The sequence below is a fragment of the Zootoca vivipara genome, chromosome 2, assembly GCF_963506605.1.
Source record: "Zootoca vivipara chromosome 2, rZooViv1.1, whole genome shotgun sequence".
Lineage (NCBI taxonomy): Eukaryota > Metazoa > Chordata > Lepidosauria > Squamata > Lacertidae > Zootoca > Zootoca vivipara.
This window is the reverse complement of record NC_083277.1, coordinates 120,923,685-120,951,051: the sequence shown is the minus strand read 5'-3', so window position 1 is coordinate 120,951,051 and position 27,367 is coordinate 120,923,685. Positions and strand designations below refer to the sequence as shown.

General features: G+C 46.5%; 2 protein-coding genes across 6 annotated transcripts in view; both read left to right on the top strand.

The window, feature by feature from the left end:
* Positions 1 to 2,212, top strand: part of KIF5A (kinesin family member 5A) — a 62,730-nt gene extending 60,518 nt beyond the window's left edge. The window contains exon 29 of the mRNA XM_035102492.2: positions 1,069 to 2,212. The gene's annotated coding sequence lies outside the window, so the exon portion shown is untranslated. The remainder of the gene's footprint in view (positions 1 to 1,068) is intronic.
* Positions 2,213 to 9,530: 7,318 nt separating this feature from the next.
* Positions 9,531 to 27,367, top strand: part of PIP4K2C (phosphatidylinositol-5-phosphate 4-kinase type 2 gamma) — a 35,823-nt gene continuing 17,986 nt past the window's right edge. The window contains exons 1-5 of one of the 5 annotated variants that reach the window (XM_035102537.2): positions 9,607 to 9,743; positions 19,463 to 19,607; positions 20,341 to 20,438; positions 22,242 to 22,338; positions 25,116 to 25,259. In XM_035102537.2, the coding sequence (XP_034958428.1) occupies positions 20,374 to 20,438; positions 22,242 to 22,338; positions 25,116 to 25,259 (306 nt within the window). In that variant the 5' untranslated portion in view covers positions 9,607 to 9,743; positions 19,463 to 19,607; positions 20,341 to 20,373. The other 4 variants (XM_035102546.2, XM_035102519.2, XM_060272165.1 and 1 more) reach the window with 4 other exon arrangements.

Below are 27,367 nucleotides of genomic sequence, written 5' to 3'. Positions count from 1 at the left end.
CAGCGACAATGCAAGCGTTCAAATTTTCTCTTTAAATGTGGCCTCAAAGGTAACATTACAGAGAATGTGTACATAGGAATATAGGGATATAGGAAGTTGCTTTTACCAAGGCAGACCAATGGTCCATCTAGCGCAGTATTGTCCATGCTAACTGGCTGGTGCTCTCCAGGGTTATAGACAAAGGACATTCCCAGCCTTATTTGGCGGCATTTCCAGCCCTAGTTACTCCCTGAAAGACTGGGGAGGGAGATATATTTGCCCTCTCCTTTATTTTCTTTTTTAAAAGCTCTCTGCCTGAGACCCTGGAGAGCCACTGCGAGTCAGAGTAGTCAATACTCCATCTTGAAGAAGGTAGTGGTGAGTTCCTTCCTTATGAAGACTTCCCTGAACCCATGTGTTAAATCACCCAGTAGTTAATACCTCATTTTGAGCAAGGTGCTAGAAAGGATGGTGGCAGTACAGCTTCAGGCTTGCTTGGAATAAATTGAGTGTGCATCCCAGTATGGCTTCAGGGCTGGTTATGGCACTGAAACTGCCTTGGTCACCCTGCTTGATGACATTTGTCAGGAGAGAGATGTGGGGAGTACAGCCCTACTCATTCTCTGTGATCTCTTAGCGGCTTTTGATACTGGTTACCATGGTATCCTTCTGGAGTGGTTCAGGGAGGTGGTGTTGCAGACGCTGTACTTCAGTGGTTCCACTCTTGCTTCCAGGGGCATTTCTAGTTAGTTAGTAGTTGGGGGGGGGCACCTTTCAGTGCCATGGGAGCTGTCCTTTGGTGTCCAGTAAAGTTCCATCTTGTTCCCCATACACTTTAACATGTATGTGAAGCTGCTGAGCTGTCATTAGGAGATTTGGAGTGATGTGTTACCAATATGGTGGGAGTAGTAGTAGTAGCAATAATAAATAAATAAATAAATAAATAAATAAATAAATAAATGGAACCAGTAACTTGGTGCAAGGCACCTTCCTCTTTTCCTATATGTGCAGCTGGAGTGCAGGAGCCTGGTGTCTTGAGGCCATCCCTACTTACTTTTCCCTCTCCCTTCTTTTTCTCTTCTCTTTTAGTTTCTAAATGGGACGGAAGCCTCAACTCTGCATGCTGCAGCCTGGCTTTCCATGACCTCTGCTGCAAATGGGCCCCGTTTGTGTGTCCTGCTCTCTCCATGTTCTGTATATTTATCCAGCTGCTGCTTCACTCCCACTGTTTCTCAGTTCTACTCACTTAACTAGACAATGTTATATTTGCTTCTTTCATTGGGCCCCCTGCTCCTTAGTCCAGGAGCCTGGTGCCCCTTCTTCTTTCCTGCCTCAGTTGCCTTAAGGGACTGGCTGCCACCGAAGAACCCAGACATAGAAGCACCCTGCTGTAGGAACAAGTTTCTGCCTAAGAGAGAGGGATAATAAGGCATTCCCCTCAAAACTTATTGATCCTAGCCTGGCAATGCCAGACCCTGGTGTCAACTAGGCCTTGCCATGCCCTAGGAGAATTGATACTCTCCAGGTTACTAGCTAGGTGGGCTGAAATCACCATTTGTCGTGTTAGCTGACTCTGCAAAAGGCCTGGATGTTTAACACCCAGTTGTTAGTCCTACTGGATGTTCCCCAAAGGGGATAAAACTTGGGCAAGTATCTTCAGCTTTTTTTGAGCCCACTATGGTGCTTGAGCCTCAACTTTCAAGGGAGCTACTTACTCCTGGCTTTCAAAGCTCTGCTGGCCATCTCCTTCAGTAGGTACAATACAAATACTGCCCATTTTTTGTGAATGAGCCGATCCCTTGTTAATGAGGAAGGGTGATCAGCTGATGTTTTACCATTGGGAACAAAGGAGGGAGCACATAATGGTGTACAGTGGAAGAGGAGGTGGAAGAGGAGATGGGCAGCCCCTGCTTAAGCCTGCAACTGGGCATGAGGAACACAGGGGCTCCATCCCATTCTATAAAGGGGGAGACAAAGTAGTTTTTTGGGGGGGAGCGGGGGAAGAATACAGTTTCCAGAGCAGACAGACTGGATGTGGTTGTCAGTTCTGTAACATGTCCCAACCAACCAGAAACACTGCACATCCAAGTAGGCAGGTTAGGGGTCTAATGATTCTTCAAAGTGGGACAAAAATGAGGCTGCTATCAACACGTTTTTGGTTGCTCCTTTTTTGTGTCTCTTGATAGCTGGCTCAGTGGCCTTTAGTCTGTTATTTCTATTTATGTCCCTAAGGGGAACAGTGAGTCCCCTGCACATCTTCAGTTAATGTCACCACTTTTGAGTCACGCAGAGCAGACAGGGTTGTGGGAGCAGTGGGGAGATGGCAGCTCTTATGGGGGACTTACATGTCTGTTTGCTGTCAAAATGCTTAATGGCAATAGCCTTGTTTTGGCTGCCTTGCTGGAGCTGCTAATACCCTGTAACTTTATTCCTGTCTGCTCAGATCACACCAAATGTTGCATGTCAGAATATTAAGAAGTTTATTTAAAAAATAAATGAACAAATATGTTAAAAAATAACAATTTTGCATTCTATCTCTTCTTGTACATAAGTTAAAGGAGTATAGCTGGACAGGAAAAACTGCAAGAGGAACAAAAAGGTATCTAAGGCATGTGAGACAAAAAATATCAACTCAGTAGGTAGTCTGGCTGCAGTCTGTGAAAGGTAAAATGGCATCTTTGGCTAGTCAGACTTAGGTTGTCATATGAGCTTCACAGAATTCTTTGTTATACATGATGGGCATAAACAAGTTTTGAGATATTCAAAGAATAAAAAAGATGGTGCTGCCTCCCCTCCTCAGGAGGAGGATGGGGAATTCCCAACATAGAATTATATTACATTGCCGACCAAGTGCTCCATACAATGCTATACATCAGGCATCCCCAAACTGCGGCCCTCCAGATGTTTTGGCCTACAACTCCCATGATCCCATGGTGGGAGAAAGGTGGGATATAAATGTAAGGAAATAAAATAAAATGGCTAAAGGCATTTACATTGTTGATAATGGACATCTTATAGAATGTCCCATATTTGCAAAAAAAGAATTATGATTCCAAAAGTAGCCACGTGGGTGTGTCTTTGCAGGAGAGGTTTTTTCTTCCACTTACACAGAGTCTTCTTTTTGCTGATGCACAGCTGCAGATGCCCTTCCTGAATTAGCTGGTGCTCTGTGAGGTCAAGGTTCTGCACAGCAGGAACAGAAAAATGGCAGCAACTCACAGAGGGGAAGAGCAGGACAAGGCCAGGGCTGGCCAGTGGAGTGGCTGCTCTTGCGCAGAGATTGGGCAACCAGGCGCTATTGGTAGGCTTGCAGCGGCTGGTGGTTCTCTGCCTGCCGCAGCTCCTCCTGGACGCCTTCCAGGATCTCCTTGACCTCATCACGGGACAGGCAGAGATACTGGTGCTCATAGGTTGACTCTGGGCGAGGAAGGTGCAGAGGGAGGAGGTAAGAGAGCGAGAGGGGGGGGCACAGAGGTTGCCTGCAAAGTTGGTTTTATTTAAAGCAACTCCTAGCACAAACTAGGAACAAGGCTGCATTTAAAAGCAAACAGGTCTGGAAGGCAGATGAGCAGCAGCAGCCCAGATGCACAAGGCAAACGGATCCTTGTTTGCTGATAGGAAAGTGGGCTGCTGAACAACACCAATGCCCTACAGCAGGCATCAGCAACCAGATCTGGCCCACGGAGACCGTTTATCCGGCCCACGAGCTGCCCGGTCACCATCGGCAAACCATCACAGCACAGCGTGGCTACTCACCAAGCGGCGCTGGAAATGGCGCCTGCGTAGATGCCAGAAATCCGCGGGAATGCTCTGGCCCATGGCTGGAAGATGTTGCCAACGCCTGCCCTACAATAAACACACCCCATCACCCTCTTGGGTGCTGGCTTTTCCTAGTAAGGCAGGCTCAATGTAGATCACAATCTCCCAAAGTTAGAAAGCATATCAACATGGAATCATAGAGAGATGCAGCTCTCCTGAGACACCCTCCCCACTACACAAAGATATGGAGAAAGAGAGATATACCTTTGGTGTGCTGGATGAACTTATTCAGCAGCAGAGGGTAACTGGCCAGATGCTGCAGTTCACAATCCAGGAAATCGGTCAGCTAGTGGTGGTGGTGGTATTGCGGGCAGCTCTTGATTTCCTGGGAGAGGCAGAGAAGGAAGCAGACAAACAACATGTTTCTGTACACCAGAGAGTCAGCCACCTCCGGGATCACAAGCAACAAAGCAAGTGAGTCTTGATGTTCAGCTCCTGCTTGCTTTGGGGTTTCTCATTCAGGGCAGGTGCGCAGCTGCTGTCAGAACCAGAGGCTGCCCCTCATTCCAGGAAAGCAAGCCTAGAGAAAGCCCCTGGATCCCCTGGAATCTCGCACCACCTGGAGATTGCAGTGGCGTGAAACTAGAGTGTGCCACCTAACCTACACCACCTGGCTGGTTCTCCTGCACTCTTGCATTTGCCCAGGGAGTGAGCAGCAGGGAGAAGAGGACAGACCTCCCCCCCCCATGGGAAAAGAGCCCCCCAGGGACAGTGCCAAGTCAGCAGCTGAGAAGGCCCCTTCCATGAGCTCAGCCTCCTCTTCTCACACAGCTTACCTGGACACACTGGAACTGTGCATCCCTCTGCTGCTTCGTTTGAAGGAACTCCAGGGCCCTGTCCTGCTGCAAGCTGCATTTGGTAATGGCCTGCTGGAGCTCCTCACTTGCAGTCACACCAAACTGTGGGGAAGGAAGGAAGGAAGGAGGGGGGCAGGGGAGAGGAAACACGCCTGGTGAGTACCAGGAAATCAAAGGCCCAGGTTCACTGGAGACCCACAAGCAGCCCCCTCCCAGTTGTTGCCAGCCTCTCCGCCCTGCTCTGGGATCCTTACCAGGGAAAGCAGCAGGTCCCTGATCTCCTCAATGAGATCTTTCTCCTGCAGATCCTTCATTTTCCCAAACAGAGAAGCTAGGAGGGGAGGGAAGAGACATGGGAGGGGAGGTTGAGCAAGGCAACGGGAGTGGGGGAATAAAGAATAAGCCCAGCAGGGACAGGGACGGCCTGCTCTTTTTTTAATACCACTTTCTCAGTGGTGGAGAGACCAGGTGTCTCATTTATTTTTGTCATTTACACCCCACCTTACCCTCCAAGGAGCTTAAGGGGGTGTTCATGGATTCCCTCATTTAATCCTCACAACAACCCTGTGAGGTAGGTTAGGCTTAGAGGCAGCAACTGGCTGCCACCTCCATTCTCCCCTGCCCAAGGCAGTGGGTGCCTCTGAACAATCCCCATTCCGGGGGGGGGGGGTTGGGGTTGGCATTGTGCTTGCGTTCCTGCCCTGCTGCTTGCCTGAAAACAGGCTGCAGGTCTGGCTGGGCCCCTTGGGCCTGATCCTGCTGCAGAGCTCTTTGGATGCTGTGCTTTTATATTTGACCCTTCTCCCTCTGCTCCAGACCCACCCAGGAAGAAGCGGAGGCCTGGGCAGCCACAGACTGGGTCTTACTATGGATCTTGAGGAGTTCTCATAGGTTGGGGGAAATGAAAGCCAGCTCCTCCTGTGATAGTTTATCCTGATACAGTGGTACTTCAGGTTACAGACGCTTCAGGTTACAGACCCCGCTAACCCAGAAATAGTATCTCGGGTTAAGAAATTTGCTTCAGGATGAGAACAGAAATAGGGCGGCGGTGCGACGGCAGCAGGAGGCCCCATCAGCTAAAGTGGTACCTCAGGTTAAGAACAGTTTCAGGTTAAGAATGGACCTCCAGAACAAATTAAGTTCTTAACCAGAGGTACCACTGTACATCCACTGGTAAAATAGGACCACCAGAATTTATTTTAAAATTTCTATACCGCTTTATATTTTTAATGAAAATCTCAAAGTGGTTTACAGCATATTAAATAAATAAATAAACAAATCAATAGCCAGACAATGTTCCTTTGGCCTCATGAGGAGCCTCTTTTATAGGGCTGGGTGAGTGGGCCTCACCCCCTAGGCCAGGTGGAAAGGGCCTTGCGGGGAGCAATATGAATATGCAGCGAGCGCAGGTGGCAGGCCTCTTGTCAGGGGATTGTTGTGGCTACTCTGAGTAAAGACACTCCAGCCCGATCTGTCTTTTAAGGTTCTTTTGTGCATACTACCGTATTTACAGTGCAGGGATAGCAGAAAACATGACCTCCTAGCAGAATCCGGCAATGGCGCCCTTCTGCTTCGGGGCCAGCATAATAGCTTGGGGACCCCGAAACGCCGCACCCAATCCTGCGTTTGGGCGTGCGCCTCAATTCAGGCGCCGGAAGCGGCTGCGCTCCTTCTTCCACCTGTTGGCTAGGGCAGTGCAGGGGCTCTGATACATCGCTGAGCCCTCCTTCCTCCACTAGATGGCTGGCCTCACTGAGCCCTCCCTCCATTCCGCTCCATTCCTCATCCCCCCCCCCCGCCTGACCCGCTGCTAGCGCTGTCGCTGGGCGAAGTGCTGGCCAGGATGATGGGGGTAGGCTCCCTGTAGGGAGTCCCCCTGACATCTCTGTTATAAACAGCTCTGTGCAAAGAGGGCAGAAGGGGAAGAACGTTAGGTAGAGGCCAAATCCCAGCAGGGTCTTGGGAAAATTGCTGGCTCATGTAACACACAGCATATGGGTTAAAGGGGTTAGAAAGGTCAAATAACCAAGGAGCATCTTTAAAAACTAGGCATGTGGTGGGGGCACGAATCCTCAGGATGCCTCCCCTCTTTTCCGTGACTTTACCTTCTACGCCACCAGTGGCACGTATGCAAAAGATCTTCAGAACCAAAAAGGCCCAGAAAGTCAGTCAAACAGCTTTCAAAACAACAAAAGAATAGCTGCTTTATGGGCTGCTGACTGATCCAACTGGTTTTCAGATGACCCAGGAATCCTTTTAACCACCTCACCTGGGCTCCTAGGAAACAAAACATTCTGCAGGATTCCGCAGCTGGTTGTGAGGTCAGAGCCTGGACAATGACTGGAGCCAATGGGCTCCGGGCTCCAGGAATGCTCTCTCTGCCAGGTCCATGTCACCACTGGGCAACTTCAGGCAGCTGCCAAGCATCTGGCCCACCCCTGCATTTACCCCCAAGCAGAAGGCTCAGGAAGCTGGATCTAGGCTCCCCTTAAAGAGTTCCCCCCAAATTATCCCAGCTTTGCATCCCTCTGGATCATGCATAGGCAAACTCAGCCCTCCAGATGTTTTGGGACTACAACTCCCATCATCCCTAGCCAACAGGACCAGTGGTCAGGGATGATGGGAGTTGTAATCCCAAAACATCTGGAGGCAGAGTTTGCCTATGCCTGCTCTGGATAATCAAGAAAATAAGGCAGGCCATGGCTGTGGTCCAGTTTCTGGCACCTCCTTAAAACTCGCTTGTTTGCTCAGATGTTGGCTGGCTAGTGGTCCACTGCATATTATAGGTTCCAGTGGGTTGAATCTTCTTTTTTAAAAAAAAAATGGCGGGGTGGGGGGCTTCATTGTATTATGGAGCCACCTTCTCTCTCTGCCTGGGTGCTCACCCACATTTGCCACCTCTAGGCATCTTTTTAAAACATCTTTTTAAAACCTAGAGGCATTCTTGGTGCTTTATTGTATTACTAGTCTCATTCAGCCCATTAAGAAAACGGGCACTAGAGGTGCGACGGGGCCGCGGCCTTCCCTCCCTTTCTGCGCTCGGCCGCAGGGCGTGCCGGGAACGCAATTAAACAAAGCGCTCTCCCGTCATGTCCCGCGGCCGAGCGCAGAGAGGGAGGGAAGGCCGCGGCCCTGCCGCTCCTCCCACGGGCCAGATAGGGTTGTCAGGAGGAGGAGGCGGCGGACCAAGATGGCGGCATCGGCCATCTTGGGCCGCCGCCGCAGGGGAACGGGAGGCAGAGGGTTGAGGGGGGGAGAGCGCGCGCGTGTACGTCCCGCCTCTTCGTCCAGTCCCTGTGTCCGTGGGGCACATGCGCATTAGTGCGGACACAGGGACAGGACACAGAGACACGGGGACTTTATTATATAGGATTACATGAAAACTCCACATCTTCACCGAGGAACTCAAAGTGGTGTGCAAGATGCATTTCCTCTCTCCAAATTATCCTCACAATAACCCTGTGAGGTAGGCTAGGCTGATAGCCCAAAACCTGGTCCAAGGTCATCCAGGGAGCTTGATAGCCAAGAGGGGACTTGAACCCTGGACACCTGGGTCCTAGTCCATTCTGGACACCGCAGTATATTAACAACTTGGATGGCTTTAAAGGAGGATCAGACAACGAAGGAGAAGGCAAACAATGGCTACTAGCCATGGTTGCAATACTTTGCCTTCACAATCGCAATTACCGTAAGGCTTTGGAACAGGGCTAACCCAATACATTTTGGCAGGGGAGGGGGGACTTTTCGTTCTATCACTCTGGAAGTTGTCTTACCGGTAAATCTTGTTAGTTCCTTTCCTTCCCCAACAGCACCTTCCTGGAAGCAATGCTGGCTTAGAAAATAGAGAGTGGAGGGACCTGCCCCCTGGCCTACCTCACAGGGTCGTTGTGAGGAAAACGTAACAATACCAGCCATCCAAAACCTACATCAAACCAGCTAATCTGAGACAGGGAGGGCAGGACTGTCATGCGTGGACTCGGCAGTAGGCTCCCGCCCAGCGCTTATGGAGCGCGCAGCCATCTCCCTCGGCGGACCCGGGCTCCACACCGGGCTCCCCCTCAGGAAAGGGCGCCCAGGCTGGGCGGGCTGGCGCCGGTTCGGCCTTGTATGAGAAGCGAGGCGCGGCCCCTTGGGCCCACGAGGATCTATATGATAAAGGTAAAGGTAAAGGGACCCCTGACCATTAGGTCCAGTTGTGACCGACTCTGGGGTTGCACGCTCATCTCGCATTATTGGCCGAGGGAGCCGGCGTATAGCTTCCAGGTCATGTGGCCAGCATGACAAAGCCGCTTCTGGCAAACCAGAGCAGCACATGGAAACGCCGTTTACCTTCCCGCTGTAGCGGTTCCTATTTATCTACTTGCATTTTGACGTGCTTTCGAACTGCTAGCTTGGCAGGAGCTGGGACCGAGCAACGGGAGCTCACCCCGTCACAGGGATTCGAACCGCCGACCTTCTGATCAGCAAGCCCTAGGCTCAGTGGTTTAACCACAGCGCCACCTGGCCATCTTCAAATGTCTAAATAGCTGCCACGTGGAAGATGGAGCATGCTTGTTTTCTCCTGTTGCGAAGGGCAGGATTCGAACCGATGGCTTCAAGTTACAAGAAAGGAAATTCCGACTAAATATCAGGAAAAACTTTCTCTCGCCACGAGCTGTTCGACAGCAGAATAGAATCCTCGGGAGATTGTGGACTCTCCTCCCTTGGAGGTTTTTAAGCAGAGCTTGGATGGCCATCTGCCCTCTAGTTGAGATTCTTGCATCGACTTCCCTTTTAACTCTATGATTCTATCTATGATTCATCTGTTACCGGAAGTGCAGGTCATTTCCCCCCCCCGGTGCGTCACTCCGCGCTTTTCCTCTATGCCCCGGCCGACTTCCTTCCCTCCCTCCCTCCCTCCCTCCGTGTCACGTGACGGCGGCATCAGCTGATCGCTGCTTCCGTTGCCGGTGGCAAGGCTGAGAGAGCGGCGGGCAGGGCAGCTGAGCGGGCGAGGGCTGATAGCGGCGGCGCCCGGGGATGGCAGCCTCGGTGGGGCCGGGGACCCGCACGAAGACCAAGAAGAAGCACTTCGTGCCGCAGCGTGTGAAGGTGCTGCGGTCAGCCGACCCTCTGCTGGGCGTGCTGGGCTGGGGGATCAACCATCAGGTAACGCCTCCCGGTCAAACCCCAAATTGGGATGGAGTGTTCAATGGGTAGAGCGTGGGACTCATAATCTCAGGGTCGTGAGTTCGAGCCCCACGTTGGCTGAAAGATTCCTGCATTGCAAGGGGTTGGGCTAGACGCTAGATGACCTTCGGAATCTCTTCCCATTCTACCCTTGTCCCATGTATGTGGGGTGAGTTGGGGCGGGGCGGGATCTACGCCTGGTAGGTGGGAGAAGGAAGGAAGGTAAGTTCTTGTTTAGGATCCATTCACAAAACTGTCCTGAACTGCAATAATTTTGCATTTTTCTATTGTGAACCGCCATGGGATCTTTGGATGAAGGACAGTATACAAAGTATTATTATTTACATGCTTAATCTTTTTGTAGCAAAACAACAACCCCCAAACTCCTTAAAGACCATAAAACTTTATCATGGCACATGCTTTCACTGGCCGGAATCCCCTCACATAGCATTATCCTGATCCAGAGATATTTATATTTGGCACCCTTGGTATCCAACACATTCCTTCCCACCACCACTTGTTACCTCTCTTTCTTTTTATCACTTCACCATCACCATTCTTCAAGATATAATAGCTTATAGTAGCTGCCCCTCTTCTCTTTTCAGTTATTCTTCCCCCATACCTGGTGCTAAGAATTGTTCAGTGTGTGAATACACTGGCTGGCGATAATTTCTGCTTTGTTGCAGTTTATATTGGCTTTACGTTAATGTAAGCACTTCCTTGGCTGTTGTGAACTGTTTTGAATGTGTGTTAGGGAAGTGTATGTAGTATTTGTTTGAAAATGAAGCATTCCGAAGGCAAATAAACAGCATCAATAAGTACATTGGTCAAATCTTGATATTAAACTGATGTCTCCATGTTCTCTGGGGACACTGCTCTTGATGGCTAGGCTGAAGCAATCATTGTGTTGACACTGAAGGGGTGAACCAACACATTCATCTCTTTCTCCCTTTCTGTCTTGTCCCTTGCTTCCAAATCTGGTGGATGAGGACAGCCCATCTGATTCTAGGGTGGCTAAGAAAGAATCTCAACCATACATCGCACATGTACCCTATTTGCCATAGTTTCAGGGAGATTTTCCTTATTTACTGCAAGGCTGCAGCAATCTCACCCTTCTTACGTGCCTGTGAATAGCTCATGCGCTGCTTCAAAATGTGGAGGAGAGACAAGTGTTCTGACCACTTTAGCCTTGCAGTAGAAAAAGAGAACATTTCTTCAGTTGGAAGAGTGTAGTTGCATGTAGCAGGCTTCTGGTAACCGGACCTGAAACTTTCCTGTATTCATCTGATGCTCGGTGATAATTTCCTTCTACCTGGGACTAGCAGGTGGAGTTTTGGAAAGGAGTCAGGTAGCTGCTGTGGGACTTTATTGATATCAAGCAGGTACCTTTGTTTTGTTTTGTTTTTGTTTGATTATGTGTTTTGTGTCTTCATTTTGTATTTCTATGTTGTGAACCAGCCTGTGATCTTCAGGTGAAAGGCAGTATACAGATATAAATAAATGAATACCCAGGTTGTAGTCCTAAACACACTTAACCAAGCAGTAAGCCCCACTGAACACACTGGGGCCTACTTCTCAGTGAACATGCATAATATTACTCTTTCAGTCATGTATCTGCGGACTGGCTGTCAAGGAACTCTCTGGGTGAACCTGACATGAAAAAAATATTTCCCTCCATTTGAGATCATAATCTTGGAATTTTGCATTAAAGGATTTTCACCAGCGAGCAAAAATGAATGAACAATGAAGTAGACAGATTACTTCTCAAAATGTCACTTTTCATTCTCAAAATACCCATCCTCAAAATTTTTGTTCTCAAAATACCCACTTGCTTGCTTTTTCATTTGATTCTTGCAGGGCATTGGACCCCCTGAGTCCCTTCCAACTCTATGATTCTGTGGCTCTATAAAGTGATAGCTAGTCTGGTGCCCTCCAGATGCTGTGGTCTACAGTTCCCATGGTCCCTGACTGTTGGTGATGCTAACTGGGGTTAATTGTAGTTCACAATATCTGGAGGGCACCACATAGGCCAGGCACCCCCAAACTTGGCCCTCCAGATATTTTGGGACTACAACTCCCACCATCCCTAGCTAACAGGACCAGTGGTCAGGGATGATGGGAATTGTAGTCCCAAAACAGCTGGAGGGCCGAGTTTGGGGGTGCCTGACATAGGCTATCCCTGGTTGATACCAGCACTTCTTAGTTTTAATCTCTTACCAAACAAGTAAAACCCATCATCCCTTGAGATGGTAGTTTGGGGAATCATCGAAGAGACAGAGATGCTGAAATGTCATCAGTTACTCAACATTGGCATGCTCTGGTCCATGGGGTCATGAAGAGTCGGACACGACTAAACGACTAAACAACAACTCAACATTGACTATCCTGCCATTGTTACTGAGCAAATACACTTCTTCCTCCGGGACCTGCATAGTTTTTTGCTGTCATTAGGTCTCTGTATTGAAGTGGTACCTGAAGGTTGCCTTCCCCAATTTCCCCCAATCATTTTTGCGTCCAATTCCATGGTTGATCACCTTTTCTCTTAACATTTACCTTTTAGTCTCCCTTGTGGGACTGGGAGGCATGAACAGCAGAGATGTGTTGGGACTAATAGCTGAACTGCTGTCTTGTGGAAGCCTCTTTCCATCCTCCATTCTTGCTGTTTTTGTTCTGTGTTTTGGACCTGTTACCAGTATCCCATACTCGTCCTTTTCATTAGTGAGTGGTATGCTTTCTCAACCCCATAGAAGCTTTGTTGGGAGTGTTTGTGATCAGTCAGTAGAGATTACCGGTATATAAACCCTGTCACCCTATTGGGGATTTTTTACAGGACTGTGACTAGCTGAAGATTGATTGGCCAGTTGGGCTCCCTCTCATGCACACAAAGCTTCTGGCAAAGATTATTTTTAGACAGTAGACGGAACAGCAAAACTGTTACCCACACTTAATTGAGTATAAGCTTCACTAAACACAGTGGGACTTATTTTCAAGAAAATGCTTGTAGGATTGTGCTGCTACTGATTTCTCTAGCATTTGTCCTTTTTGTCACTTAGATATCTGTAAGGGGGAGGGATTGCAGAGAACCCCCCCCCTCATCAGAAGCAGCCCGTCTCCAAGCAGTCATGAAAGCGAGGGGCCTGAAGGGGTGAGTCAGGAGACGGAGAAGGAGTGCCAGGGCTCTGGCAGCACTGGAGAGCCCCTGCTCCACAGGCAGGAAGAGAGAGAGGCGGGAAGGGTGGACAGGAATAGGGCAGACCGTAGACCCTTCCCCCCGACACCGGTATTGAGAAGGAGGAGGAAAGGGAGGAGATTCACTGTCCCGAGGCTTTTATGTTGGTCAAAGTCGCGAAAGGGGGCAGTGCCGGATTCTGATTCGGAATGAGGAGGCATGAAACCAGCAGCTCGCTACACTGTAAATAATGTGCACCAATAAAGACTTTTGAAAGACAAGCACGTGGAAGGTCGTTACTCAGGAGTAGTCATAACAACTCTGACAATATCTTTTCAATTTTTACTTTAGAATGTTTACATGCTGTCTTTTTGATTAAAAAAATTCATCCAAGCTGGCTTGCATGTGAAAAGTACATCAACTGTGACAGCATAAAACATGCATATGCACACCCAACCTGAAACTCCTGAAAGGCAATTCAGATGACGCATTCTATATAACATCAGCAGTAAAAGATTCCTACAGCTGAATAATGCTGCCTGTCCACAAGCCACCTGAAACTGTTCTCACAGCACAGCTTTCCAAAATGATTCAAGGTCAACAGGTAAGGCTTGCCAGAGTGCCATGCCTTTGTTAAGGCAGTACTTCCCAGGTGACTACATATAGTCTAAAATTCAGGATGGTAGTCAGCATTTTGCTCTTCAGCACCATTGTTTTCATATTCCTCATGACAAGGGGTTCACCAACACTATTTAGCCTTGTTTTGGTCCCATTGGGAGGCATCTTCCATGTAATCCCTTGAAGTGTGGTGTTTCCTGTTCTTTGCTGAAGTCTCCTGCGAACTTGCCTCTAGGTTCTTTTCTTCGTCTGAGTTAATAGGGGAAGGTATAGAATGAACTTTACATGTCCAAGTATGGCTCAATCAAAATTTACTTACTTTCTCTTTAAGAAGAGGATTTGTGGCTATGAATATGGATATTTGCGCCAAGATTCTTGGTGTTCTTGGCTTCTGTTTCCACAGTTGGAATGCACATGAGATGGAGTGACCAGGTCAGTTGGGCCATGAATGCCCTGGTGTGCTCTCCTATTAACAAACTGGGATTGCTTACTGAGGGACTCCTTTCCATGGCTCATAGGAACATGGGTAGCCTTATTTTGGGCACTGCAAAAGTGTCAAGAGTGCAGTGCTCTAAAAAATGTATGAAAGCATTGTGAGTGGAAGCTGCAGTTCCTGTAGTGCGCTCTGCAACATCCTCTGGCATCATTTTTCATCTCCCCAGACCTTGGATGTGAAGGGAATTAACCAACACCTGTAGACTTAAAGTGTGTTTTCTGTAGAGCAAGAATGGCATCTCTTTGTGAGATGCTTGCTTGGGAAGGCTTAAAGAGCTGTCTGGCTGCATTCCTTTCTTTTCCCTCCCTAAGCTCAACTGACCCTTTCCCTCTGATTCCAACAGTTTGATGACCCCAAAGATTTGGGGGAGGGCGGAGCATATGAGCTCTATGGCACAGCAGCACCAGGATAATTCAGATTCCGGAACGAAGGAGGCGGCTGGTACGTGGGCCTCATAGCATGCCCTTCTGCCTTGCAAACTGTCTTGATTGCCGCAAGCATAAGCCTCTTGATGAACAAAAAGCCAGTTTGCTTCCTTCCGTTTTGCCCTTCAGTGCTTCCAAAGTGTGATTGCAAAGCTTGTATTTGTGCCTAAAAATAATATGCTGTGTGGCTCGTGTTCCCTCCCCTCCTCTCTTTTAAGAAACGAGATAAAATAGAATTGGTGAAGTTAAGTCTGCCTTGCGTGTCTTGGGTCCTTTTCACTTGGCCTGGATGGAAACTTTCTGGTAATATATCTTGGCTTAGGTGTTTCCAGATCATTCTAACCTCTTAACTCCGTGTGTGCAGTCGTCTTCTGTATGGCTATTAATGTGGATAGGAGATAGTTTCCATTTTAGAACTGGCTTACTAAATTGCAAGCTGCATTAATTCATTTAGAAGCATTGACTCTGTTCTGACCCTCATTCAGTGTTGGGAATGATACCAGAGAAACTTGATAATTATGTATGGAACAGTGATTTTTCTTACTGTTTGGGAAAGGAAACTGGAGCAGTCTTTGCCCTTGGATCACACTGGGTTCACTGGCATTAACAAGGCATTGCCTCTTGACCTCAATTCACCATATCTGCTCTCAAACTAAATGACTGCATGTGCAGAATAGCATTTGTGGGTATAATAATAATAATAATAATAATAATAATAATAATAATAATATACAGTTGTACCTTGGAAGTTGATCAGAATCTGTTCCAGAAGTCTGTTCAACTTCCAAATCATTCGGAAACCAAAGCGCAGCTGCTGATTATAATAATATAATAATATAATAATTTATTATTCATACCCCGCCCATCTGGGCGGCTTACAACAGAAAAATGAAATAAAACAATTAAACATTAAAAGCCTCCCTAAACAGGGCTGCCTTCAGATGGCTGCATTGGCTGCAGGAAGCTCCTACCACAAACCGGAAGCCACTGAAACCCCGTCAGACATTCAGCTTCCAAAAATAGTTTGCAAACCGGAACAATCACTTCCAGGTTTGTGGCGTTCAGGAGCCAAAACGCTGTTCGAAAACCAAGGTACGACTGTAATTATATTTATACCCCACCCATCTAGCTGGGTTTCCCCAGCCACTCTGGGCGGCTCCCAGCAGAATAGTAAGAACACATAAAACATTGAAAACTTCCCTAAACAGGGCTGCCTTCAGATGTCTTCTAAAAGTCAGATAGTTGTTTATTTCCTTGACATCTGTAGGGAGAGTGTTTCACAAGGAGGGTGCCACTACCGAGAAGGCCCTCTACCTGGTTCCCTGTAGCTTCACTTCTTGCAGTGAGGGAAAGGCCGAAGGCCCTCGAAGCTGGACCTCAGTGTCTGGGCTGAACGATGGGGTGGAGACACTCCTTCAGGTATACTGGACTGAGGCTGTTTAGGGCAGGGGTCAGCAACCTAAGGCCCATGGGCCAGAAGTGGCCCATGGAGGTCGTTTGACCAGTGTAGCTCTTTCAGGACTGGTGTTATATGATTCTGGTGGCCACTCCCGGTCATGAGTCTAGCTACTGCATTCTGGATTAGTTGTAGTTTCCGAGTCACCTTCAAAGGTAGCCCCACGTAGAGCGCATTGCAGTAGTCCAAGCGAGAGATAACCAGAGCATGCACCACTCTGACGAGACAGTGTGCGGGCAGGTAGGGTCTCAGCCTGCGTACCAGATGGAGCTGGTAGACAGATGCCCTGGATACAGAATTGACCTGCACCTCCTTTGACAGCTGCAAGTCCAAAATGACTCCCAGGCTGCATACCTGGTCCTCAGGGGCACAGTTATCCCATTCAGGACCAGGGAGTCTCCCACACCTGCCCACCCCCTGTCCCCCCAAAACAGTACTTCGGTCTTGTCAGGATTCAACCTCAATCTGTTAGCCGCCACCTCCAGACACTCACACAGGGCCTTCACTGGTTCTGATTTGAAGGCGAGGTTGTGGAAATCGTTCTGCACATGCAGTGATTTTGTTAGATACAAACCATAGTATATTTTTAACGCTGGTTTAATATGATGATCAAATCAATGCACTGTTTATGGCTTTGTTTGATAGGTCAAACTGTCTCATGTCAGAAGACTTCCAGCTGAATGAGCTTGCAGTCACAACCCTGTGCAAATAATTTGCCTAATCATTTTGCTGCAGTTACTGTTTTCTCTGAAGCATACTGTATTAGGTCTTGCAGGGGTTTTTTGCCACAAAGGATATATCCCAGATTGGTTCATGCCTGTTGGCCCAATAAATAACTTTGATCTTTCCCAGAAGCCTGAAGTGAGGAAAAGCTACTAAACTCCATTCATTCTGTTGGTGGCTGACAATAACTGGAGTGCTCTCAATTAGAGTCTAGTCGAAAGGCACATGACGCAGTTCCATGGTTTTGAAGCCAAGTAGGTCAGGCCCTTTTAGGCATGGGAACTATGTAAATGGCTATGAACTCTTTGGAGGGAAAGTGAAAGGAAAGTGGAATAAATGCATAAGGAATAGTGTACTACAGGGATCAGGAATCTCTGGGCTTCCAGATGGGACAAACTCCCACCACCCCTGACCATTGCCTGTGGTGCCTGGGGGTGTTGGGAGTAGAAGCCCAACAGCAACATCTGGAGGACCACAAGTGCCCGCTCTTTGGTATGCAGAGTCATCACACCACATTCAGCATTAGCCAGTATATGATACCTACTCTTTTACTCTCTACACTCAGTCATCCATGTGTATTATGTACCCACTGACTTTGCCTATGCAGTGTGTATGCTGTGATTCTGGGGCAGCACAGAGAACATGCAGAATCCAGTGGAATTCAACTTCCTGAATATCTAACCTTTAATATTTGTAAAGACAAGTTTCTGGACCCCAGGGTTGCAATTACATTCTTGAAAATGTGTAGGTGATGCCTGTGGAAATAAGAGAAGCCAGCCAAGTCTGTGGCCAGGTGCAGAGCTTCCATGTCCTCCAATAGACATTTTTTTTTGCCTTTTTCCTCTCTCATTCACTGGCAAAGACAGAACGTTTTGTTCTTTTTTAACCATTTTTTTGCAGTTTAAAAAGAAGAGATTGAGCAAATTTGCTTAATTTGTGTAATTTATATGTGTTGCAGAATTGAACATTTCATTCCATAATACACAATCCCCAACAAAGCAGGTATCACAGTCCCCCCCCCCCAATAAACAAGACATGCTGGATGCTAGCAACCGGTCAACTCATACTTATCACTTCAGCTTAGGACTGGTCTTTAAGGTACCGGTACCCCAGTACCACAGCTTCCGCTGCAGGAAAAAGGGCTGTGGCGATTGAAATTCAGACTGGCCCCTCAGCATTGCCTTCTCCCTTGACAGCAAACAGTCTCTCACACAGAGGCCAGGCCCAGATATTTATGCAGATGAGTCACCTTATCTCATCTCTCCTTGATCATATCAATACAGATCACATCCTGATCTTTTGTGGCAGCCCAGGCTGTTGGTACATTTTCCGTGTTTTTCCTGGCGTGTGAACTGGAGGGTACTTGAAAGAAAGTCCCTGTGGGAGGTTCACGCTCCTAAATGTGGAAGCCTACACAACAATCAGTTTGATACTTCTCTTTTGGACTCGTCCTCATAATCAAGTCTCAGAGATGATTAACTCCAGACCGTTATCACAGACTTTTTATCCTGGGATAAGTCCATGAACAAGAATTGACAGGCCAATTTGGCCATAGCTCCTGAATTTGTGACAGATCCCTAAGAACTGCCTTGCTGGGTCAGCCAAAAGATCTTCCTAGCCTGGTGTTCTGTTTCCTGCAGTGGCAAGCTAGGTGCCCTGAAGGAAAACTTACTGGAGGAGCACAATGTGGGGTGAAATATCCTGAGAGATGCTGGTACTTGGGGTGATGAATGTGGGCATAAAGTTTAAAACATATTGTCAGGGGACACACGTACAGGGAGCCCCCACAAGCTCTTCACCGAGCAGTGACAGCGAGTAAGGAGAAAGGAATGAGGAAGTGAGCAGGGAGGCGTTAGGGCTGTCGCAGATGAAAGAGCCACAACATCGCCATGAGAGAGGAGCAGGGGAGGAGGAGCTGGGAAAGCCAGAGAGCACAGAACAGCTGGAGGGAAGGCCGGTCCCTCCCAGAATTGAGGCGAGCCGTCACCCGTAGGGCTAGAGGGCGGCGCTTTGGGGTGCCGAGGCTTTTATGTTGGAGGAAAACCCGGAAGAAGCCATTGTGGGGTTCTGACACGGACTGGGCAGTCATGTTAGCTGAGTTCTTTACACTGTAAATAGTATGCACAATAAAAAGAAAGGCGGAGTGAAGCGTCTTTACTCATGAGTAGCCACACGCCTCTGGCACACGCCCTTTACCCCTCTGATTGGACACCCTCCCTTCCCTTCTAAATGCTTTCTAGAACAAAGGAAACTGTGAGCTGTGGTGGATGGGATTGTGAGGAACAAAAAGATAGATATATAAAAGGGAAGCAACTGTGTGGGCAAAGGGTGACCTCAGGGCAGCAGGGTGGGGTCAGTAATGGCAAAAAACTCATGGATCCTTACAATATTTTTAGGCATCTCCAAACCACCATCAAATTGAACCTGCCATTGGTTTCTGTGGATTACATTGTAACCCCCCTCCCCCAGCTATCCAGCACTTACTGCAGCCACTATAGCACATGGATTTGTTCCAAGGGTCCATGTTTTGTGCCATAATGGCACTGACAGGTGCTGAATATGTGATTTTTATGAGTCATTCCATGGAGATAGGCAGGGCTTTTTTTAGCCAGAACTCGCCAGAACTCCGTTCTGGCACCTCTCAGGTGGGTGCCATTGCCATTTGAAGAGAACAAGAGGGCTGTTCATAGTGAGTTCCTGCACCTATTTTTCTAGAAAAATAGCACTGGGGTAGGTATGATATTTCTTTTGATGGTGGCTTGGAGTAAATCCCATGTAAAAATTATGAAAATCCATTCTTCTACCCTACAGTCTTCCTTTCCCATGCTTTGAGGCAACCTATTTTGTGACTATTTGATGCCTGGACTAAAGCAACATTTTCTTCAGAGCTCACCATAACCTTCCTCATTGGTTGTCTCCATCTGAAGCCCATTGTCTTGACTGGTGGTTCCCTGCTGTGAGTCTCTAGTTTAGGCTTCCTAAAATAATCCTGTCTAAACTGCTGTATTAACTTTGTTGATAACCCAAACATTCTTGAATGCTCTTCCTGTAAGTATATATACATTTTCATAGGTTCTTGATGCAACGTTGAACTTAAATTTCTTGTTGGTTGTATGCCACGCTAGGACCACATGAAGCTGCCTTAGAAAGATGCCTTGCACTGCGCTAGGCCACTGGTTAGTCAAGCTCAGTCCTGCTTATGCCGACTCATAGCAATTCTCCAAGATTTCAGACCAGGATCTTTCCCAGAGATTGAATCTGAGACCTGCTGCATGCAAAGCAGGTGTGCTGGTCCCCCTGAGCCATGGCCCTTTCCCCAAGCGCCATCCTGCTGATATGCTTGGACAGGCTTCCTCAAACTCGGCCCTCCAGATGTTTTTGGCCTACAACTTCCATGATTCCTAGCTAGCAGGACCAGTGGTCAGGGATGATGGGAATTGTAATCTCAAAACATCCGGAGTGCTGAGTTTGAAGAAGCCTGTGCTTGGAGATGCTAACAGCATAGCTTTAGTGCCCAGGTCTTAGGTTGCAAATGGCATGGCATTGGGCCGGATGTCACTTCCTCTGGGGGCTCTTGGTAGACAAGAACTCTCTTCTCAAGGCCTTGCCTTGATGCTATTACATTGTGGTGACACGCGCTGCTTCGTACAAGAGAAGCCAGTGGCTTCACATTTGCTTTCCTTCTTTAGATCAATGAACTGAGTCAAGTTCCCCAGCCAGTGATGCTCCTCCCTGATGACTTCAAAGCGAATTCTAAAATAAAGGTGAACAATCATCTCTTCAACAGGTGAGGACTGGTGGTGCGTATGTCTAAGAGCGGAAAGGCACATGGTCTTCCTGCTGCTTGAGATCCTTTACCTGGAAGTGCAAGGCTTGGCACCTGCACTTATGATGGCTATGTATTACCTCCACTATCAGAGGCAGTATACCTCCATATACCAGGTGCTTGGGATCATGAGCAGGAGGGAGCTGCAATGCTTGACTCTTGCTTGTCGGCTTCCCTCAGGCATCTGTGAGAGAAGACTGCAGATGCTGTACCCCAGGGACATAGTTCCTCCGAATGCGCATGCTATAATATAGGGGAAACTAACATGGCACCCTCCAACTCTCACCATAAGTCAGCTATTAGCAACACACTCATTTTAAGAGCATATCCTGCACATTGGGGGGGGGGTAGGTGTCTAGAGGACAGGTGTTTTCTGTTAAGGGCCTCATTCCTTCAGGAATGGTTGGGGACTGTATGTTAGTGATGGATGGAGGGAACTCCAAAAATGTAATGGATTATTGAACCTGAATGACAACTGCCCTTCTTCCATCTTTACCTTCGCTCAGAATTTCCAGTCCCATGCCAGCCTACTCTTGGGAAGAGTAGTAAGGCGCACTTGGTTTGAAGGGTTTACTTTCAAATAACTGATACTAATTCAGCAGAGCAATGCAGCTGTTGCTCTAGAAAACACGTGAAAACAATTTTTTTCTGACTTTAGTGTGGCCGCACACAGAGAGAGCAGAAACCAGGAAGAAAATGTATTTTTCCCAAGCTCTGATAACAGGAAAAAGATTTGTTAAACACATCAGTTTATTTCTATCAAATAATATATGGCCCCTTTTATTGTGAATCCACAAAGGAATGGAGGGTGGGGGAACAGCTTTTTAAAGCTATGGAAATTAAGGAGGGAGGAAGGACCTCTGGTGGGATGGAAGGATGGGGTGGTGTCAGAAAGTATGAGGAGCTGCATGTGGCCGCAGGTTACCCACTTCTGTTGTAGCACTCCAGAAAGGCCAGCAATTGCTTGATATGAACCTTCCTCCGGGAAAAGTAAAATAAAAATAAAAATTGAATAGCACCTGCAAAGCTGGACAAAAAAAAATTCCCCCTCTCACACACTTTCCCCTCTGCCTGGTATTTAATGCTTACCGTAGTACCGGTATTAAAGGAAGATTGTTCTGCCTGTCTGGTCATGAGACCATTTGCATAATAATGGAGGATTACACCCTGTGGTAGAGGATACTAATGGGCAGGGGATTATGGAGTATGGGTCGCAGATTACTGAGATAATGCCCAGATTGACTTGGTACTATTTCTGGGCCTTGCTCACTTGTCAGAAAAACTGGCCTTCTGGTAAGGAAACAGAAGGAGCTTGGTTATGCATAAGATTGGGTTGCAATGGGCTGCTTCTGATGGAGAGCTGGTCCCATCTGCAGCAGGAGAAGGTAAGGCCTGGACCACAAACGTAGGAGAGTCTGAGGTGATGGGCTGTGCTGTACCATGTCAGACTGCTGCAAGGTAGGTAGAATCAAACTTCATCATGCTTCTTTATTTGTTGAAGCCAAAAACCCACCCTGTAAGTAGAAGCTAGTGCAACAGGGAATGAATAGGCTGGGCTGTAGTCTTCACTGATGTGCTAGGTTCTTATTTTTGGGCAGAAGAGGGGAGACTCCCCCCCCCAGGTGAATTCAAAAATGTAATTCCCCCCAGCCCCAGCTCTAGTTCAGACCATGGTATTGTTCAGCTCCCTCCTGCAGCTTACCCTGCTGCATGTGCAGTCCGAGTTTTGGGGTAGCAGCTAACTCTGTCACTCGACTCTTGCAGAGAAAACCTGCCCAGCCATTTCAAATTCAAGGAATACTGCCCACAGGTCTTCCGCAATCTTCGCGAACGTTTCAGCATTGATGACCAGGATTACCAGGTATGTGGGCCTTGTCTTACACTTCAGACTCTTACAAGCCTGCACAAAACTTTAGGTACTCAGCTGTAGTGTGCATGCAGTATCTCTGTCCCGATCCCCTTACTGCTGTCATATACTGGACCTCAGAGTATAATCCACGAGGCTGAAAGCCTCCTTGTTGTGGAACTCCTTCCCCAGAGATGCCCTCCAGGCCTGCTTTTGGAGAAATTGCTAATGCTTTTTCCTTTAGGCTTCTGCTGTTTTAGAAGAAAGCTAATGAGCAGGTGTTTTCTTACTGGGTTCATTCAGGTTTTATAGCTGCTGTTATTTTATTATATACTAGCTGACCCGGCCACACGTTGCTGTGGGTTTTTTTGGGGGGGGGGTATTGATGTCATTTGTGTTTTGAATGGTAATGGTTGCATAACTTGTTTTTGGTTAGTGTTTTGATGTAATATGCTGTTCCGGATGTTTCAACTTTGCGCTTGTATTCATGGTTTTTAATTTTTTGGTCTTTTTATGATTGTGCATTTTTGTTTGTTTGCTTTGGTAGTTTTATTTATGTTTTAAATTTTAAGAAGTGTGATTTCCCCCACCCTGTTCTGATTCATGACGTTTCCTGTTCCTTCCTCTCCTCCCACCGCCACCGGTTTATCCGTGTGATTTTTACTGCCTTCTCCCCACCCTCGGTTTCTCCCTCTGATTTCCCCCTCTCCCACATGCAGATAGATAGATAGATGTAGCTTAATGGGTTTTTTATGGTGGGATTTTTTTTAGAGGTTTGTTTATTAAGGTAGTATTTTGTTTAGTTTTGTAGGGTGTTTTTTGTTTGTGGGTCAGAAGTGGGTAGGGTTTAAGAGGTGGGTTTGTGTGTTGTGGTATATTTGTAGTGTGGGTAGTTGGTGTGTGTGGCTTTAGAGATTTTGGTATGTGGTATAGTTTCTTTTAGTATGTATCTGGTAGTTTTAAATTTAAAATCATGCACAAATTCAGTAATAATCTTTTGGAGAATATTCTTGAGAATATTTTCAAGAATATTCTTGATTAATGAGAATGTTAAAGAATTTTCATTTAAAATAGGAGAATATTCATTTTAATGCATTGAAGATGAAAAAAAATGCATTGAAAATTATATAATTAGTTAATATACATGTTTTTTCATGGGTAAACTTGTTCAGATGCCAACCAAAAACTGTACAGATACTTTTATTCAATGGGGCAATGCAGTGAATTCACATTCTTTGATTTTTTGCACCAAACTTGAAATAGAAAATTCAACGTGAATGACTCACGTTAATCACTAAGCCTGCCACTAACCATATATTTACCATAAAATTTGAATTCTAATTATGTTGTGTATGTATGAAATGTAGCTTTTAAAGTAAAAGGAATATTAAAAATGACACTGCAAAACCAGTTACTGGCACTAAATAAAAATATAGAAACATCAACTGTTTAAATCAAGGGCACCTCACATGCTGTTACACATAATTGTATAGGCCTAGGTACTTTAAGTGTATAAAGCATTAAAGCTACTTTCTTTTTTTTTAAAAAAAAATTATAATCACATTGTATGGCCAAGGGTATACAATTGTTAGAATAAGGTCACACCTAAATAGAAAAACTGCTATCACATATAGTTGAAATACATATGGATTCAAATGTTCATCAAATTAAATGAATGCCATTTTAAAAACTTTTTTTAAAAAATATGTTTTCTGTAGCTCACATTTCAGAACTGCCAATGGTGAATGACACAATGTCCAGTAATGTAACTGGATTAAAAAAAAACCCATTATTCATTACTTACACTGGCAATATCACAGCTTGACCTATTATTAAAAGTGGGTTGTAAAACTGGTTCTGACATTAGAATTTACAGCTTGTGGAAAATATTCTCTGGAGAATTTTCTAGCAGAAAATATTCTCAAGAATATTTGCATTCTCGAGAATATTCTCACCTCACATCATTATTTGGACTTATTTGCATTCTCTGTCTTTGGAAGAGGGAGAGGAGGGAAAGATTAGCATATGAGAGATCGCAATAGAAGAGGAAAGATCCCCCAGCAGCTCCCCCAGACCCCTTGAACTGGCCATTTCTCTCTGCACATTTTAACCCTCCTTTTCTTTAAAGAGAGCCAGAGGGTGAGACTTCCGGGGGATGCTAACAAAGTGGCATTCGACTCTAGCCTCTTTAATGTGTTCTTGGTCTGGTTTCTCTCATGAGAGCAAGGGTAACAAACATGGTGCCTTCCAAATGTTGTGGACGACAGTTTCCATCAGTCCCAGCTAGTATGACCAGTGGTCAGTTTTGCAGTCCCAAAACATCCGGAGGGCACCGCTCTGGCTTTACACTGAAGCAAACTGAAGCAAGCAACAGAGCTTGAACTTTCCTGGACTTCATAAAAATTATTGATTGCTCAGTCAGTAGAACATGAGACTCTTAATCTCAGGGTTGTGGGTTTGAGCCCCACATTGGGCAAAAAGATTCCTGCATTGCTGGGGTTGGACTAGATGGTCCTTGTGGTCCCTTCCACATCGATGATTCTATGACTCAGCATTTCCTGCATCACTCCCATTTCCCTGAGAGCCTTTTTAAAGGTGACCCTTTGAGGGATGATCTGGAGCACAGAAGTTTTGATGAGCTTTTTGCTACTCCACAGCTAGGGAAGGTTTATATTTAACTCCATTGTTGCCCTCCCTATGTTAGACATGGGTTTAATCAAAAACGTAAATCAGCCAGGCCAGGGTCATAGGTACAGAGCCTTGTTGTCATTGGTTCATTCTGACTTCTTCAGGTCTCGCTGACACGCAGTCCGCCCACTTATGAGATTGAGGGTGGGGGGCGCTTCCTCCTGTCCTACGACAGAACGTTGGTGATCAAGGAGATCTCCAGTGAAGATGTGGCTGATGTGCATAGCCTTCTGTCTCACTACCACCAGGTAAGGCAAGAAGGCAAGCGTGCTTCTTTATATGGGGTTGTAGGCTCTGACTTGGAGCGTGAAATAAGTTCACCTGAAGGATGCTCATGGAAGCAAAGTGCCACCTGCGCCTCACCCCACATCTGTTCAGTAGGGCAGGTAGGTGCATGACGGGAGGCGGGGGCAGGAAATGGTCTGTCTTTCTCTTTCTGTGAACTTACCCCCACGAGAATATAATAAATAACAGTAAATATAAAATCTTAGTGCCCTGAAGAGCAAAACTTAAGCGAATTAAGCAAGTTGGCACAGTTCTTTCTGCTAGCCATGGACAGGGAAAAGGGCTTCAGGGTTTTGTGCAGCTCCTGCCCCCGTTGCCCTCCGTTCCTCACCTACTACTGAGATCTGAGCAGGTATTACTGCATGCTGTCAAGCTTCTCTCCATACCCTTAGGAGCAATTTTCAAAAGGAAAAATACTGAAAGCTAACATTTAAGAAATGCCGAGTGCCCTGCTATCAAAGAACAACACCAGTGTTGTTTATAAAGCACCTCACAGATGTGGGCACTGTACAGAAGTTCAAAACACAAAATAGGCCCTATCCTCAGGCGCCAGATTCTTCATTTGGGCCATCTAATAATAGGTGGAAGGAATACAATGAGACCTGTATGAGAAGGTGGAAGGAATACAATGAGAATACAATGAGATCAGTATCGATATGGAAGCATTCCATATGGACAGCCATGTTGGTCCACTAGGATGAAAATATCCAAACAGCAACATTATTGCAGTACCTTTAGAATAGAATAGAATAGAATAGAATAGAATAATAATTTATTGGCCAAGTACCAACATACTTGGAATTTTGTTTCGGCTACATTGCAATGTAAACACAATTTAGATAGAACAATCGTATTAAAAGCTGAGCTAAGGTCCACAAACAAAATTCACACATAGGCCCGTAGGGAATCCAGATGTTGCAGGATGTAGTGCAATGCCATGTTGTCTGTACAGTACATCTTTTTCCCAGATCACCAGTGGAGTGACTTCAGGACAGGTTGAGGTGGTTGTTGATGCCTCTGGTGCTGACTGAATGGCACTGTTTGATAATGCTTGACTTTCGAACCTGCTATAAAACTGATTCAGGTCGTTTGCCAATTTTGACTCTCCGGAGCAGAAGATGATCTCTTATATCTTTAACAGAACAAAGTAAAATTCACAAAGTAGTGAGCAAACTTTTGAGTCCACCAGGACTCTTTTGCAGATTACATGTTAAGCGTTTATAAAAAATGTGGTGAAGAATATTGCTGGCATGATGAAAAGCCCTAGTTTGTAATTTATGATAGCTTTAGGATGAACTGTAATAATAATAATTTTATTATTTATACCCTGGTTTCCCCAGCCCCTCTGGGCAGCTTCCAGCACACATAAAAACATAATAAAACATCAAACATTAAAAACTTCTTGATATAGTGCTGCCTTCAATTGTATTCTAAAAGTTGTGTAGTTCTTTATCTCCTTGACATCTGATACCGTAGGAGGGTGTTCCACAGGGAGAGCGCCACTGCCGAGAAGGCCCTCTGTCTGGTTCCCTGTAACTTCACACCAACTTCCTTAGGTTAGGCTATGATGCAAAACAGATTGCAGGTTGATGTGTTCTGGGGTGAAGAAAACAATGGCTGCTCTCCTTTTAAAAAAAAGAAAATCAAAATATTGCTGACTTTTTATATATGTCTCTAGTGTAACCAGCATGCACAGGACTCAAAAGGCAGAGTGGAGAAGTAAAGAAAAACATGGCAATGTCTGCATTAGCAAGGCCTGAGATTAATTACAGATGATGCACTAGGAAAACAGTGGATTTCCGCTGTCTGCCTCTGTGTGAGTGGATGGGTGGGTATTAGTCCTCCTTGAGCCGTTGTGGTGGAAGATCTAGAGTGCCTTTTAAATCTAGGCTGTGCATACTTGGTGCTCAAAAAAGACAGTGGTCTTGTGATCCAGAGAGGGTGGAGGATAATGAAGAGGGAGTAGGACCCAAAGAGCTGGATAGCAGGCAGAGTGCTGAGGGATAGTCCTCATTGGCAAAAGACAGCTAGCTGAGTCTGTTGCACCCTGACCAATGAAAGCCCCAACAAA